The sequence below is a fragment of the Salvelinus namaycush genome, chromosome 39 (genome assembly GCF_016432855.1).
Source record: "Salvelinus namaycush isolate Seneca chromosome 39, SaNama_1.0, whole genome shotgun sequence".
Taxonomy (NCBI): Eukaryota; Metazoa; Chordata; class Actinopteri; order Salmoniformes; family Salmonidae; genus Salvelinus; species Salvelinus namaycush.
The window spans coordinates 1,930,793-1,947,559 of NC_052345.1; the positions used below are offsets into that span (position 1 = coordinate 1,930,793).

A 16,767-nucleotide genomic window follows, 5' to 3' on the forward strand; every position below is an offset into this window, starting at 1 on the left:
TACTGTCTACAATGAGCACTTCAAGGCTATCATGCTGAAGAACACAAATGTGTTGCTGAAGACCTACTCAGGAGAGCGATTGAGCCCAATGGGGGCGTTGCAGGTCAGAGTGCGGTATGGGGGGCAAACACAGCAGTTACAGCTGTATGTGGTGCCTGGAACTGGCCCACCATTATTTGGCAGGGAATGGCTTTCAAAAATGAAGCTGAACTGGTGTGACTTGAAAATGCTCCACACGTTCCAGTCCAAAGAGAAAGGCACCGACCAAACACTGGAACACTTGCGGAAGAAATACAACACAGTGATCAGATGGGAACAGTAAAAGGCTTCACAGCTAAACTTGTACTGAGAGATGACGCAACCCCAAAATTCTGCAAAGCCAGATCTGTTCCATACTCCCTGAGACCAAAGGTGGAAGCGGAAATCGATCGCTTGCAGGATACAGGGATCCTGACGAAAGTGGACAGAAGCGAATGGGCCACACCCATAGTTCCTATTGTGAAGAAAGACGGGTCTGTTAGAATGTGTGGGGACTTCAAGGTAACTGTGAATTCAATGTTGCATGTGGACCAATACCCCCTGCCACGCCTGGATGACATCTTTGCTGCACTAACTGGTGGGAAACACTTCAGTAAAATTGATCTGAAACAGGCTTACCTGTAGCTACCGGTTGAAGAGAGCTCCAAACAGTACCTGACAATGAACACACACAAAGGTCTATACAGGTATAACCGCCTGGTTTTTGGCATTGCATCGGCCCCAGCCATTTGGCAACGAACTATTGACCAGATTTTGCAAGGAATCCCAGGAACCCAGTGTATCATAACAGGACGCACCGACAAAGAGCACCTGGCTAACCTGGAAGAGGTCCTGAGAAGACTGAAAGAGTATGGTGTCTACAGGCAAACTTACAGAAGTGTGAGTTCTTCAAAGACAAGATTGTCTTCTGTGGACATGAAATCGACCGCAATGGATTGCACAAAACACAGGACAAAATCGAGGCAGTGGTACAGGCACCACGACCACAAAATATCACAGAAGTGAGATCTTTCACTGGACTGATCAATTACTACAGAAGATTCCTCCCAAACCTTTCAGCAGTACTCCAGCCTCTAAATCAGCTCCTGGAAAAGAATAGGACATGGCGGTGGACAGAACAGTGTGAAACTGCATTTCTTGAGGCAAAACGGCTCATCACATCTGAACAGGTCCTGATGCATTACGACCCTGAACTGCCAGTGAAGTTGGCTTGTGATGCGTCCCCTTATGGCTGCGGGGCCGTCCTTTCACACACACTGAAAGATGGGTCAGAGAGGCCAGTTGCATTTGCGTCACGAACGTTGAATGATGCAGAGAAACTACTCACAAATCGACAAAGAAGCACTGGCGCTAGTGTGGGGCGTCAAGACACTCCACGCATACCTATATGGCAAGCGTTTCTCTGGTTACGGATCACCAGCCGTTGCTTTCCATTTTCAGTCCAAAGAAAGGCATTCTGGGAATGCCAGCAGCCAGGTTACAGCGATATGCCTTGTTCCTCCCAGTCATATGAATGTATGACATTGAGTTGAAGCCGTCGTCCCTCCACACAAATGCAGATGGATTATCCAGACTGCCGTGTACAAGAGAAAGACAAAGGAGTGTGGATGCAGTGGACATTTTCCATACCGCTCAGCTCGAGGCACTACCGGTCACAAGCACAGTTATCAAACAGGAGACAAGGAAAGATGTGACCTTGTCAAAAGTGTTCACCTACACCATGTCAGGATGGCCAGCTACAGGCAGAGAGGAGCTGACTCCGTATTTCCAGCGGAGAAATGAAATTACAACGTACCAAAGATGTGACCTTGTCAAAAGTGTTCACCTACACCATGTCAGGATGGCCAGCTACAGGCAGAGAGGAGCTGACTCTGTATTTCCAGCGGAGAAAGGAAATTACAACGTACCAAGGATGTTTGATGTGGGGAATGAGAGTCATGATACCCCAGAAATGCCAACATCAGGTTTTGCAGCAACTACAAGAAGGTCATGTTGGAATTTGAAATTGTCCATTTCTTGTATTCAGATTCTTTCTTCTTATATAAATAAGTAATAAGAGCTAAGACACTAAATATGGGATATAAGAAACAAAAGCTGTGTGTCGCGTCGTCATTTATATTATAACAATAATTCAACATAGTAAGTTTGTATGACGATCTGGTTATTAAATGGGAAACCAGTTTAAAGACAGTTAAATAGTAGCGTGCTTTAAACCGCTCTGGTGACGAACGTTGCTGCCCTGTTTCCAATCGTCCACATTGATGCTGTATGAACCTATTCAAGTAAGTAAATACACTTTGGGGAAAAGACTATACCTGTGTTCGAATACCCATAACATACTGTATACTACATATTAAATGAGTGTATATACTATTAGTTAATTTTAGGAAACTAAACGAACGGTATCCTTCCAATTCGTTAGTTGATGCTGTTACTATGCAACTTATTGCTAGCTTGTTAGTAAAAACAAATAAGACCTCTTACAACTTCATTAACAATGTCCATTAAGAACGCTCAACGACTAACGGAATTAAATATCACCAGTTACCTAACTTCATAATGGCTATCATGATGTAATTGTAAAACAAACTCCAAATGCATTTGTAGGTAGCTAGCTAACAGCCATGGAAGAGAGTGAAAGGATAGCTGCTCCAACTGTCAAAGAAGGTAGAGTAGGCTATTCTGGTTGGGCAGGTACTGTTGTGTAGTTCCACTCCATAGTAAGAAGTGAGGACGGAGATAATAGTAACATAATATTCAGTGCGGTCTAATTTTAGTATAATGAAGTCTGTTTTCTGTCCTCAGATACAGAGCTGTGAAACCCTGTCTGCAGATGAAGAGCAATGGTTCCCAGTCCTGTTCCTGGGGTGCACATTTTTATTTTTGCCTTAGCTGATTCAAATGATCAAGTCATCATCAAGCTTCAAGTGGTATTTATGTATTCATTTGTGACGCTATCCTTGATATGATGCTGCTGTTGTCACATGCTACACATGCATCTATCCAATGCTATCATGTTTGTTATAAGATATATTATACTTTAGTAATCCACAATGACCTGGTGACCTAAGTGTCTAATGACATTATCTTCCATATTCCTACAGATGCCTTGCAACTTGAGATTTCTTCAAAACGATTGCCTACAGTCACTGTGTAGGGCACTGCACAGTTGGGTGACCAGGGCCACCTGGTCTCGTGGGGGATTTCAGGCATCTGTGAAGGCTACCTGTGTCCTGCATAACTTCATGATGATGAACAGGAGGGGACCTGCAGCTCTCCACCATGTGCCAGAGGAGAGGTCTGCTGCTCTCCATCATGTGCCAGAGGAGAGGTCTGCTGCTCTCCACCATGTGCCAGAGGAGAGGTCTGCTGCTCCCCATCATGTGCCAGAGGAGAGGTCTGCTGCTCTCCACCATGTGCCAGAGGAGAGGTCTGCTGCTCTCCACCATGTGCCAGAGGAGAGGTCTGCTGCTCCCCATCATGTGCCAGAGGAGAGGTCTGCTGCTCTCCACCATGTGCCAGAGGAGAGGTCTGCTGCTCTCCACCATGTGCCAGAGGAGAGGTCTGCTGCTCTCCACCATGTGCCAGAGGAGAGGTCTGCTGCTCTCCACCATGTGCCAGAGGAGAGGTCTGCTGCTCTCCACCATGTGCCAGAGGAGAGGTCTGCAGATCTCCACCATGTGCCAGAGGAGAGGTCTGCTGCTCTCCAGCATGTGCCAGAGGAGAGGTCTGCTGCTCTCCACCATGTGCCAGAGGAGGGGACCTGCAGCTCTCCACAATGTGCCAGAGGAGAGGACTGCTGCTCTCCACCATGCGCCAGAGGAGAGGTCTGCTGCTCACCACCATGTGCCAGAGGAGAGGTCTGCTGCTCTCCACCATGTGCCAGAGGAGAGGTCTGCTGCTCTGCAGGATGTTGCCAGGATGGGGGCCAACAACGCAGCACAGGAGGCAATCTGTGCAGGAGACCTTCACCTCCTACTTCTTCAAAGAGGATGCTGTTCCCTGGCAACACCAGACTACACTATGCACAACCAAAGGCTCTTTTAAGAGCCATCCACATTGCAATAAGTGTATTCTTCCATTTACTTAGCTATGTCAACTGCAGTTATTCAATAAGTCTCTGACTTATTTTCTCTAAGTCTCCTTCACTCCATCCCTTTCTCCCGTAATCCTCTAGGTCAGTGGTTCCCAAACTTTTTATAGTCCTGTACCCCTTCAAACATTCAACCTCCAGCTGTACCCCCTCTAGCACCAGGGTCAGCACACTCTCAAATGTTTTTTGCCATCATTGTAAGCCTGCCACACACACACTATATGATACATTTCTTAAACATAAGAATGAGTGTGAGTTTGTCACAACCTGGCTCATGGGAATTGACAAAGAGCTCTTATAGGACAAGGGCACAAAATAATATAATAAATTCAATAAATTTGATATTTATTTAACCATCTTACATATAAAACGTGTTTTTGAAATGTGAATCACATTTTTGTTTGGGAATACCTGCTGTAGGTTATATCAGCTGTGTCGGTGAACCCCTCCCGCATCTTAACTGGCTACATAGAGGGTACAGCATGATCAGAGGTGAAAGGTCACTTGGTTGGGTCAACAGGAAGTATTATCAAAGAGATGCTTTACATTGAAATACAGATAGTGTGTGTGTGTATGGTGTGTGTATGGTGTGTGTGTTCGTGTGTCTGTATGGTGTGTGTGTGTGTGTTCATGTGTCTGTATGGTGTGTGTCTGTATGGTGTGTGTGGGGGATTTAGACATAGTGGTTATGCTGTTAGTTCTCTATAAACAAATTGTTGGGGTTGGAAAATTTGGTTTTTGGTGAGCAGACAGAGCATCAAACAGTATCATCATGATGAGTAATCTTCAGTTAGACTATTAGAACATAATGCAGACCAGACAGTCATTACTTAACTAGCATTGGTCCATTGGTGTTTGGAAAAAAGGTCATTAGAACACCTAACACAAGCCTTTTTTCAGGTGAATACATTTTAGAAAGAAATATTAAAGTGTGTGTGTGTGTGTTTCTGGAAACAAGGGCCACTATCGTCTCAAAAGTCAAAGTTATTATTAACTTTATTAGAACAATTATTGTTAATCAATTAAAGGGGCAATCCACAGTTAATACATTATTTTTTTGGATCTTGAAGAATATAACTTATGACTGCTTAGTTCAACTGTTGTACCCCATCAGAACCCAAAATATAAGCTGGTTTTGCTCCAATGTTTGTAAATGTAAACAAACACTGTATAGCCTCAAAACATGGATAAAGCTATAACGTTGGATGGTCAGTCATTGCATGCATAGCTCTGTCTTTGAGAGCAGTTACATTTCTCCAGCCCCATCCCGCAGCTTTTTACAAAAACAGAGGCGGGGTTCAGCTTTTTTATTGTTTCAACTGTGGACTGTGCCTTTAAAAAACCCAACAACCAATCAATACCAATGTCAATACAAATACAGAATGAAAGAAAACATACATTACAATCAGTGTAAAAGGTCTGCTAGAAGTGGCCTTAGATTGTTACACACTGACACTAGTCAATGTTAAGCTGGTCTTCCAGTAGTCATCTCAGCCACAGACAGACTATTGTCTTTACACTGACTTCTCACCACAGATATTTATATTTTCATGAGGAGCACATTGCTTCACAAGTGTATGTGTGTGTGTATGAGTTATGGTTGGAAATGAGTCACCATTACTCAGGTACTAAAAGCGTTCTTGACCTACTAGTGGTGTAGAGTAGTGGTGTAGAGCTGTGATGTAGACTAGTGGTATAGTGTAGACTAGTGGTGTAGTGTAGACTAGTGGTGTAGAGTTGTGATGTAGACTAGTGGTGTAGTGTAAACTAGTGGTGTAGAGTTGTGATGTAGACTAGTGGTGTAGTGTAAACTAGTGGTGTAGTGTAGACTAGTGGTGTAGTGTAGACTAGTGGTGTAGAGTTGTGATGTAGACTAGTGGTGTAGTGTAGACTAGTGGTGTAGTGTAGACTAGTGGTGTAGTGTAGACTAGTGGTGTAGTGTAGACTTGTGGTGTAGTGTAGACTAGTGGTGTAGTGTAGTAGTGTAGAGTAGAGTAATGGTGTATTGGAATGGATCACTTTGTGGCAGCAGTGGCTGTGGGCCGGGGCTAGTTGTGGATGTGGATCACTTTGTGGCAGGTGTCATCTTGGTCTGTTCACATGTGTTTGTGGATGTGGATCACTCTCTTGCAGTTGGGGCAGTGGTGTTCTACATCCTTACAGGAGTCAACACAGAACGGAATCAAACAGCATGGCCAGCACCTAGAGAGAGAGAGAGACAGAGACAGAGACGGAGGTGGGGTAGAGCGAGAGAAGGGATTCAGTGTGTGTATCCATCTCTACAGTGTATGTGTGTTTATGAGAGAGAGAAAAAAAAGAATGTTTGCCACGTGTACCAACTTACATTAAGACGCCGAGGACTCCACAGATGACCCAGGTGCGCAGTCCAGGGGTGTGTGTGGTCTCTGTCAGAACCTGGACCTGACAGTGGGGACACGTCATCTGGCCGGGTACGTCTCTAGGCAGCAGCTGCTGCATCACCACCACCTGGGTTACTGCAGAGGGAGGAGAATACTGGTTAGAACCAGATAGAACTGGACAGAACCACCACCTGGGTTATGTCGTGGAAAATCGGTTCAAACCATAACACTTACAAGAACTTGTAAATTCAAATAGACTTTTAATACTATGTATCACAAGCCGGAACGATCCGCGGATCCCACCCCTTCCCAGAGCACTGGTTCGCTCTTTATACACATCCACACACATGAGATCATTACATACATTAATTAAATTACTTCTCCTATGGTCATCTGCCACCATTATCCTTCATTTCAGGCTTCCTGCTTGTCTACGCCCAATAACGCCTGTATCCGCTCTTGATTAGATTATAATGGGGGCAGGACCCCCTTGTCCCCTAAAATTAATATATGTCTATCTTGCCCTAAGCACTTATGGCCTTTACCCTAAGCACTTATGGCTGTTCCTGTCAATTTTATCTTCATAATGGTGTCCTGCTTTTTCCATACATGTACTTTAAAGCACGTATGACTTTGGCCATCTGCTAATCTTTGGTTTCCTGTATTTACCAGAATGGCAAATGCACTCACGTCTGCCATCTTCTCCTATTTTCTAGTGTACACCTGTCTATTGTTTAATAGTGTGATATCTACCTAAATATGTATCAATTACTCCTACAGTTACTGCAGAGGGAAGAGAATACTGGTTAGATCCAGATAGAACTTGAAAGAATCACCACCACCCAGGTTACTGTAGGGAGAGGGAAATACTGGTCAGAACCAGATAGAACTGGGCAGAACCGGACAATACACAATATAACAGAACAGAACAGGATAGAACCAATTAGGCCCCCCCCAAAATTGTGTTCTTTGTTCTATATTTCACACCCCCACAGAGGGTAGAGGATTAGAAGGGTTGCTAAGGATGGGTGTTGCTATGGCCAGGACGTCCAGCCAATACCTTGTGTGTGTACAACTTGGTTCTCTTTTCACGGGGTAGGAGTAGGGGTACCCGATTGAGGTAGTTTTGGTCACACAGGAGTTTTCTTCAGTGTGTGTGTGACTCACCACTGGGGGCGTTTGTAGGTTGTGCCATGCCCGTGCAGGCTTGGGGAGGTGGTGGGTACATGCCGGGTTGGGGAGGTGGTGGGTACATGCCGGGTTGGGGACCTGATAAACAAGGGATAAATAAATACATCAATACACTGTCATTTATTACAAACCCAGGGATACAGAGTGGTTGGCCAGCCCTTAACAATGATGTTCATGACATCTATGGCTATCATCACACACACATAAAATGTCCCCATAGGAGCACCCTTTTAGGTTCCAAGATGAACCCTTTTAGGTTCCAAAAACCCTTTCAGGTTCCAGGAAGGTTCTAGATAGCACCTTATTTTCTAAGAGTGTAAGCTTAAACTGTCCCTAAGAGTATCAGTGTAGATCTGATCTCTTACCACCCTGGAAGCCAGGCTGAGGGGGGGTAGGCTGTTCCCCCTCCACTTCCCTGGTAGCCCGCTGGGAGGCCGGGGGGAGCAGACCATCCTGCGGGGGTCCATACTGGCTCTTCTCCATACTGAGAGAGAGAGAGAGTTTGGTGACATTTCATGGGACAAAGACTTGGCCTGTAGACTCTGAGTAGTACAAGCCTATAACAACACCACCACTAATGAATGCCACACACCCACTAAATCTATCAGAATAACCCTAACCCTGGTCTATGTTACTGGTGAATGATCAACAGTTAGAGTCAGTTAGAAAACGTTTAAGTGTCAATCTACAATGACACATCAATTGACAATACAAAATACAGAGGCAGCCCTTTCCTGCAGTCAATGTCACTGTTAAAACCAGGGGCGCAACTTTGGTTTTATAAGTGGGGGGACATAGTTGTATTATTTTTATCCACTCGGATAAACACTCCAAACAACCTACCTGACGGCTCGGAGGCGTCCGCATGGTCCTAAAGCACACCGTTGCCTCGTTTTGTATCACATTCCAATGATAAAACTGGGGGGTTCAAAATGGAATTTCAGAATGTGGGGGGACATGTCCCCAGTGAAAGTTGCGCCCCTGGTTAAAACTAACTTAAAGTGGGTACAGCCTCAGTGCTCACAGTAAACACGCACCAGAAGTTAAACAGAATGTTGAAGGTTACGCTCAGCAGACCTGAAATTTGCTCAGTGATGAAAACATTAGAGGGAACAGCCTATTCCCTATATACTGTCGTTCACTACTTTTAATAACCGGAGTCCTATGGGCCCTGGTCAACAGTAGTACACTACCCCATGGGCCCTGGTCAACAGTAGTACACTACCCCATGGGCCCTGGTCAACAGTAGTACACTACCCCATGGGCCCTGGTCAACAGTAGTACACTACCCCATGGGCCCTGGTCAACAGTAGTACACTACCCCATGGGCCCTGGTCAACAGTAGTACACTACCCCATGGGCCCTGGTCAACAGTGGGCTTAATAGAATTAAAGACACCCATTTCAGGAAGTGTTTTGAATTTTAAATACAAAATGTTACAACTTTTTAAATAAGTAGCTTCTCCTCTTCCATTTATTGAGAAGTCATTGAATATAGATTATTTCAGATTACTTCCTGAACTGACTGACCTCAATTCAAATTGACCCCAAACCTGACCTTTACTATACCCATTTACCATGGGCAGGAACCATAACTCACACACCCTAGTCAGTTAAACATTTACACAAGGATTCATTTTCATTTCCTTAATCCAACATCTCACAGAACAGCTGGACATGTCCACATAATGGGCCCTGGGTATTCTACCCTATCATGGTTTGGTTAGCTATCAAATTCACTGATGTGTGAGTACAGTTTTCCACTCTGTGTGTACACATCTAACAGCTCTGTCAAACATTAGGCACCAAGACAGAGTTAAAAGGTAGTGTGACTGGTGCTGTGTTTTCACATTTAGAAAACACATGTCTCTGCCCCCACCTTCTCTATTGGTCAACAGTAGTCTTCTACCCCATGGACCCTGGTCAACAGTAGTCCTCTACCCTATGGGCCCTGGTCAACAGTAGTACTCTACCCTATGGGCCCTGGTCAACAGTAGTCCACTACCTGTTACGAATCCCTTTGGCCCGACAGTCTAGGGGGGGATGGTAACGAGACCCGTAACATAACTCATGCAAAGTGTAACAGTGACAAAGTAACGGTGAGAACGAAATAACACAGACAACTTAATTACTGTCAAACACTCAGGTTTTATTTCTAAACACACGGTAAAGGGGGGCAGGAAAAGGGGCTGAGTTGGACCCAAGGAAAGAATGAATAATAATCCAAAAACACCCCTAAACTAGACTAGCCTATTTCAACAACAGCTAACTAACCAAAAATACAGGGGGTGGTCCGCCCAGTTCTAACTAGTGTATTTAACAGTTTACCTACGGGTAGTGTATGCCCATGGGCGACCTGTCTGGTTACACCCTTTTCCCACCATCAAACAAACACTCCAACACCATAACCAAAAACAATACTCACAGGTGGGGACAAAGTGACATGTATCCTAAACCACACAAGATATCTACAAACATATGGCATTTACAGAGAGATTGAGCGGTTGTGATTGGGTAAGGGAAAAGGAGCAGGTGTCTTCCGATTAGCGACTGATTGATGACTGATTGGGGAATGATGATTGTCACCTGTGAGTAGGGGAGAAGGAGAGAAAAGAAATACACACAGGATACACACAGAATACTTGTATCTGTAACACTACCCTATGGGCCCTGGTCAACAGTAGTACTCTACCCTATGGGCCCTGGTCAACAGTAGTACTCTACCCTATGGGCCCTGGTCAACAGTAGTCCTCTACCCTATGGGCCCTGGTCAACAGTAGTCCACTACCCTATGGGCCCTGGTCAACAGTAGTCCTCTACCCTATGGGCCCTGGTCAACAGTAGTCCTCTACCCTATGGGCCCTGGTCAACAGTAGTCCTCTACCCTATGGGCCCTGGTCAACAGTAGTCCACTACAAAAGGTAACATGGGGCCATTAGGGATGCCAAACAGAACAACAATCAGCTGCCAAATACACTACACAATGGAGCCTGATACAGACTGCCCGCTCGCTGTATGGTGTGTGTGAGAGAGAGAGTAAAGAGAGAGAGAGAGACTGATCAAGACAGTTAAAGTTGGGTGGGCCATCAAGGGAAGTTTAAATTCTTAGATGAGGTGTTTCTTGCTAATGTGATTGACAAGATAAAATGATGCAAAAGAGGTCTGTGTGTTAATGCGTGTCAAACCGTATTTGAGAGAGAGAGAGAGACAGAGAGAGAGACAGAGAGAGAGACAGAGAGAGAGAGAGACAGACAGACAGACAGACAGACAGACAGACAGACAGACAGACAGACAGACAGACAGACAGACAGACAGACAGACAGACAGACAGACAGACAGACAGACTGTGAGTTGGGGGGCTGTACTGTGAAGTTGGGAAAGTTCATTATGGTAATCAAATCAAATTGTATTTGTCACATGCTTCATAAAGAACAGTGAAATGCTCACTTATAGGCCCTTTCCAACAATGCAGAGAATTATGCAATTGGACCTGCTGTTTTTCACAAACGCCAATTCACCATATCTACTAAACACATAACACACACACCAGTTCACCATCACTTCTAGCCATTTCCCAGAGGATATTATAATCTGGTTGTCAATATTTACCAGGGTTAATTAGAATTAAAGACACACACAGTGATTTTATTTTTAAATGTAAAACATTTAACATCTTTTAATTTTTTTTATTGAGAAGTCATTGAATATAGATTTTTTCAGATTACTTCCTGAACTAACTGACTTCAATTCGAATTGACCCCAAACCTGACCTTTACTATACCCATTTACAATGGGCAGAAACCCAAACTCACACATCCTAGTCAGTTAATCATTTACGCAAGGCTTTATTTTCATTTCCTTAATCCAACATCTCACAAAACAGCTGGACATTTCCCCATAAATGATAACATGGTTTGGTTAGCTATCAAATTCACTGATGTGTTGGAGCGAGTAGTCGCATTTCGCTTCGCTCCACAGGTAGTATTACATTTCATTTCATTTCATTACAGTACAACGGTTTGATTTGTTTGATCTTAGCAATTTTTTCTTAGCTAGCTACATAGCCGTCTTTGTATCAAAGATAATTGTGTAGTTGTGTAGTTAATTGTGTAGTTTAGAGTAATTATCGAGGTTAGCTAGCCAGCTATTTTCGTCCTTCTAACGTAGTCAACACTGCTAGCTAGCCAGCTAGCCAACTTCTACCGAATAGCAGCACTGTAGAAACTATTACATTACAACGGAACGACTTGATTAGTGTAGTGTTAGCTAGCTACATAGTTGTCTTTGCTGTCTTTCTATCTAAGATAATTGTGTAGTTTAGAGTAATTATCGAGGTTAGCTAGCCAGCTATTTTCGTCTGCCGCGCCGCCGTTCTCCTACCTAGTCAACACTGCTAGCTAGCCAGCTAGCCAACTTCTACCGAATAGCAGCACTGTAGCAGCACTGTAGAAACTATTACATTACAACGGAACGACTTGATTAGTGTAGTGTTAGCTAGCTACATAGTTGTCTTTGCTGTCTTTGTATCCAAGATAATTGTGTAGTTTAGAGTAATTATCGAGGTTACCTAGCCAGTTATCGAGGTTACCTAGCCAGCTACACTTTCAAACAAAGTCAACAACGCAGCCACTGCTAGCTAGCCTACTTCACCAGCCAGCAGTACCGTATAATTTTAGTCAATAAGATTTTTTGCAATGTAAGCTTAACTTTCTGAACATTCGAGACGTGTAGTCCACTTGTCATTCCAATCTCCTTTGCATTAGCGTAGCCTCTTCTGTAGCCTGTCAACTATGTGTCTGTCTATCCCTCTTCTCTCCTCTCTGCACAGACCATACAAACGCTTCACACCGCGTGGCCGCTGCCACTCTAACCTGGTGGTCCCAGCGCGCACGACCCACGTGGAGTTCCAGGTCTCCGGCAGCCTCTGGAACTGCCGATCTGCGGCCAACAAGGCAGAGTTCATCTCAGCCTATGCTTCCCTCCAGTCCCTCGACTTCTTGGCACTGACGGAAACATGGATTACCACAGATAACACTGCTACTCCTACTGCTCTCTCCTCGTCTGCCCACGTGTTCTCGCACACCCAGAGAGCTTCTGGTCAGCGGGGTGGTGGCACTGGGATCCTCATCTCTCCCAAGTGGACATTCTCTCCTTCTCCCCTGACCCATCTGTCTATCGCCTCCTTTGAATTCCATGCTGTCACAGTTACCAGCCCTTTCAAGCTTAACATCCTTATCATTTATCGCCCTCCAGGTTCCCTTAGAGAGTTCATCAATGAGCTTGACGCCTTGATAAGTTCCTTTCCTGAGGATGGCTCACCTCTCACAGTTCTGGGTGACTTTAACCTCCCCACGTCTACCTTTGACTCATTCCTCTCTGCCTCCTTCTTTCCACTCCTCTCCTCTTTTGACCTCACCCTCTCACCTTCCCCCCCTACTCACAAGGCAGGCAATACGCTTGACCTCATCTTTACTAGATGCTGTTCTTCCACTAATCTCATTGCAACTCCCCTCCAAGTCTCCGACCACTACCTTGTATCCTTTTCCCTCTCGCTCTCATCCAACACTTCCCACACTGCCCCTACTCGGATGGTATCGCGCCGTCCCAACCTTCGCTCTCCCCCCCCCCGCTACTCTCTCCTCTTCCATCCTATCATCTCTTCCCTCTGCTCAAACCTTCTCCAACCTATCTCCTGATTCTGCCTCCTCAACCCTCCTCTCCTCCCTTTCTGCATCCTTTGACTAACTATGTCCCCTATCCTCCAGGCCGGCTCGGTCCTCCCCTCCTGCTCCGTGGCTCGACGACTCATTGCGAGCTCACAGAACAGGGCTCCGGGCAGCCGAGCGGAAATGGAGGAAAACTCGCCTCCCTGCGGACCTGGCATCCTTTCACTGCCTCCTCTCTACATTCTCCTCTTCTGTCTCTGCTGCTAAAGCCACTTTCTACCACTCTAAATTCCAAGCATCTGCCTCTAACCCTAGGAAGCTCTTTGCCACCTTCTCCTCCCTCCTGAATCCTCCTCCCCCCCCCCCCCCCTCCTCCCTCTCTGCAGATGACTTCGTCAACCATTTTGAAAAGAAGGTCGACGACATCCGATCCTCGTTTGCTAAGTCAAACGACACCACTGGTTCTGCTCACACTGCCCTACCCTGTGCTTTGACCTCTTTCTCCCCTCTCTCTCCAGATGAAATCTCGCGTCTTGTGACGGCCGGCCGCCCAACAACCTGCCCGCTTGACCCTATCCCCTCCTCTCTTCTCCAGACCATTTCCGGAGACCTTCTCCCTTACCTCACCTCGCTCATCAACTCATCCTTGACCGCTGGCTACGTCCCTTCCGTCTTCAAGAGAGCGAGAGTTGCACCCCTTCTGAAAAAACCTACACTCGATCCCTCTGATGTCAACAACTACAGACCAGTATCCCTTCTTTCTTTTCTCTCCAAAACTCTTGAACGTGCCGTCCTTGGCCAGCTCTCCTGCTATCTCTCTCAGAATGACCTTCTTGATCCAAATCAGTCAGGTTTCAAGACTAGTCATTCAACTGAGACTGCTCTTCTCTGTGTCACGGAGGCGCTCCGCACTGCTAAAGCTAACTCTCTCTCCTCTGCTCTCATCCTTCTAGACCTATCGGCTGCCTTTGATACTGTGAACCATCAGATCCTCCTCTCCACCCTCTCCGAGTTGGGCATCTCCGGCGCGGCCCACGCTTGGATTGCGTCCTACCTGACAGGTCGCTCCTACCAGGTGGCGTGGCGAGAATCTGTCTCCGCACCACGTGCTCTCACCACTGGTGTCCCCCAGGGCTCTGTTCTAGGCCCTCTCCTATTCTCGCTATACACCAAGTCACTTGGCTCTGTCATATCCTCACATGGTCTCTCCTATCATTGCTATGCAGACGACACACAATGAATCTTCTCCTTTCCCCCTTCTGATAACCAGGTGGCGAATCGCATCTCTGCATGTCTGGCAGACATATCAGTGTGGATGACGGATCACCACCTCAAGCTGAACCTCGGCAAGACGGAGCTGCTCTTCCTCCCGGGGAAGGACTGCCCGTTCCATGATCTCGCCATCACGGTTGACAACTCCATTGTGTCCTCCTCCCAGAGTGCTAAGAACCTTGGCGTGATCCTGGACAACACCCTGTCGTTCTCAACTAACATCAAGGCGGTGACCCGTTCCTGTAGGTTCATGCTCTACAACATTCGCAGAGTACGACCCTGCCTCACACAGGAAGCGGCGCAGGTCCTAATCCAGGCACTTGTCATCTCCCGTCTGGATTACTGCAACTCGCTGTTGGCTGGGCTCCCTGCCTGTGCCATTAAACCCCTACAACTCATCCAGAACGCCGCAGCCCGTCTGGTGTTCAACCTTCCCAAGTTCTCTCACGTCACCCCGCTCCTCCACTCTCTCCACTGGCTTCCAGTTGAAGCTCGCATCCGCTACAAGACCATGGTGCTTGCCTACGGAGCTGTGAGGGGAACGGCACCTCCGTACCTTCAGGCTCTGATCAGGCCCTACAACCAAACAAGGGCACTGCGTTCATCCACCTCTGGCCTGCTCGCCTCCCTACCTCTGAGGAAGTACAGTTCCCGCTCAGCCCAGTCAAAACTGTTTGCTGCTCTGGCACCCCAATGGTGGAACAAACTCCCTCACGACGCCAGGTCAGCGGAGTCAATCACCACCTTCCGGAGACACCTGAAACCCCACCTCTTTAAGGAATACCTAGGATAGGATAAAGTAATCCTTCTAACCCCCCCCCCCCTTAAAAGAGTTAGATGCACTATTGTAAAGTGGTTGTTCCACTGGATATCATAAGGTGAATGCACCAATTTGTAAGTCGCTCTGGATAAGAGCGTCTGCTAAATGACTTAAATGTAAGTACAGTTTGCCTCTGTCTGTGTGTACACATCTAACAGCGCTGTCTGTGTGTACACATCTAACAGCGCTGTCTGTGTACACATCTAACAGCGCTGTCTGTGTGTACACATCTAACAGCGCTGTCTGTGTGTACACATCTAACAGCTCTGTCTGTGTGTACACATCTAACAGCGCTGTCTGTGTGTACACATCTAACAGAGCTGTCTGTGTGTACACATCTAACAGCTCTGTCTGTGTGTACACATCTAACAGCTCTGTCTGTGTGTACACATCTAACAGCTCTGTCTGTGTGTACACATCTAACAGCGCTGTCTGTGTGTACACATCTAACAGCACTGTCTGTGTGTACACATCTAACAGCTCTGTCTGTGTGTACACATCTAACAGCTCTGTCTGTGTGTACACATCTATCATTAGGCACCAAGACAGAGTTAGAAGAAGGCAGGGTGACTGGTGCTGTTCTCTAAACCAATTTAAAAAACACCCCTCTTCTAAGTCTTTTCCTTCTCACGTAGCAACACACACAAAACAAACACAGATATTCCTAGTCCTACACACAACTCTTTCATATTTTATTATATTCTGCAAAGAAGCACTCTGAAACCCCTCAACTGAGAGCACCCTTACCCAGCCTCGAGCAGAGAGACAGCCCCTTACCTTTTTGGAGTCCTGGAGGAGACGAGGTACTGTGGACTGGAGCCCTGGAGGAGACGAGGTACTGTGGACTGGAGTCCTGGAGGAGATGAGGTACTGTGGACTGGAGCCCTGGAGGAGATGAGGTACTGTGGACTGGAGCCCTGGAGGAGATGAGGTACTGTGGACTGGAGTCCTGGAGGAGATGAGGTACTGTGGACTGGAGCCCTGGAGGAGATGAGGTACTGTGGACTGGAGCCCTGGAGGAGACGAGGTACTGTGGACTGGAGTCCTGGAGGAGATGAGGTACTGTGGACTGGAGTCCTGGAGGAGACGAGGTACTGTGGACTGGAGTCCTGGAGGAGATGAGGTACTGTGGACTGGAGCCCTGGAGGAGACGAGGTACTGTGGACTGGAGTCCTGGAGGAGATGAGGTACTGTGGACTGGAGTCCTGGAGGAGATGAGGTACTGTGGACTGGAGTCCTGGAGGAGACGAGGTACTGTGGAGCTAAAGATCAGAGCTGCTACTCCCTCGAGACTGTGAGAAAGTGAACCAGGTAGGAAAGAGAGTGA

General features: G+C 46.5%; 1 protein-coding gene and 1 pseudogene across 21 annotated transcripts in view; one reads left to right on the plus strand and one right to left on the minus strand.

Annotated features, from left to right (window-relative positions):
* LOC120032379 overlaps positions 1 to 4,317 on the plus strand; it is a 57,079-nt gene extending 52,762 nt beyond the window's left edge. For 14 of the 21 annotated variants that reach the window (XM_038978428.1, XM_038978433.1, XM_038978429.1 and 11 more), the window contains one exon: positions 3,299 to 4,317. In XM_038978428.1, coding sequence (XP_038834356.1) covers positions 3,299 to 4,086 — 788 coding nt within the window. In that variant the 3' untranslated portion in view covers positions 4,087 to 4,317. The other 7 variants (XM_038978439.1, XM_038978448.1, XM_038978441.1 and 4 more) reach the window with 7 other exon arrangements.
* Positions 4,318 to 6,111: 1,794 nt separating this feature from the next.
* LOC120032384 lies at positions 6,112 to 16,297 on the minus strand (annotated as a pseudogene).
* Between the last annotated feature and the right edge of the window lie 470 nt (positions 16,298 to 16,767).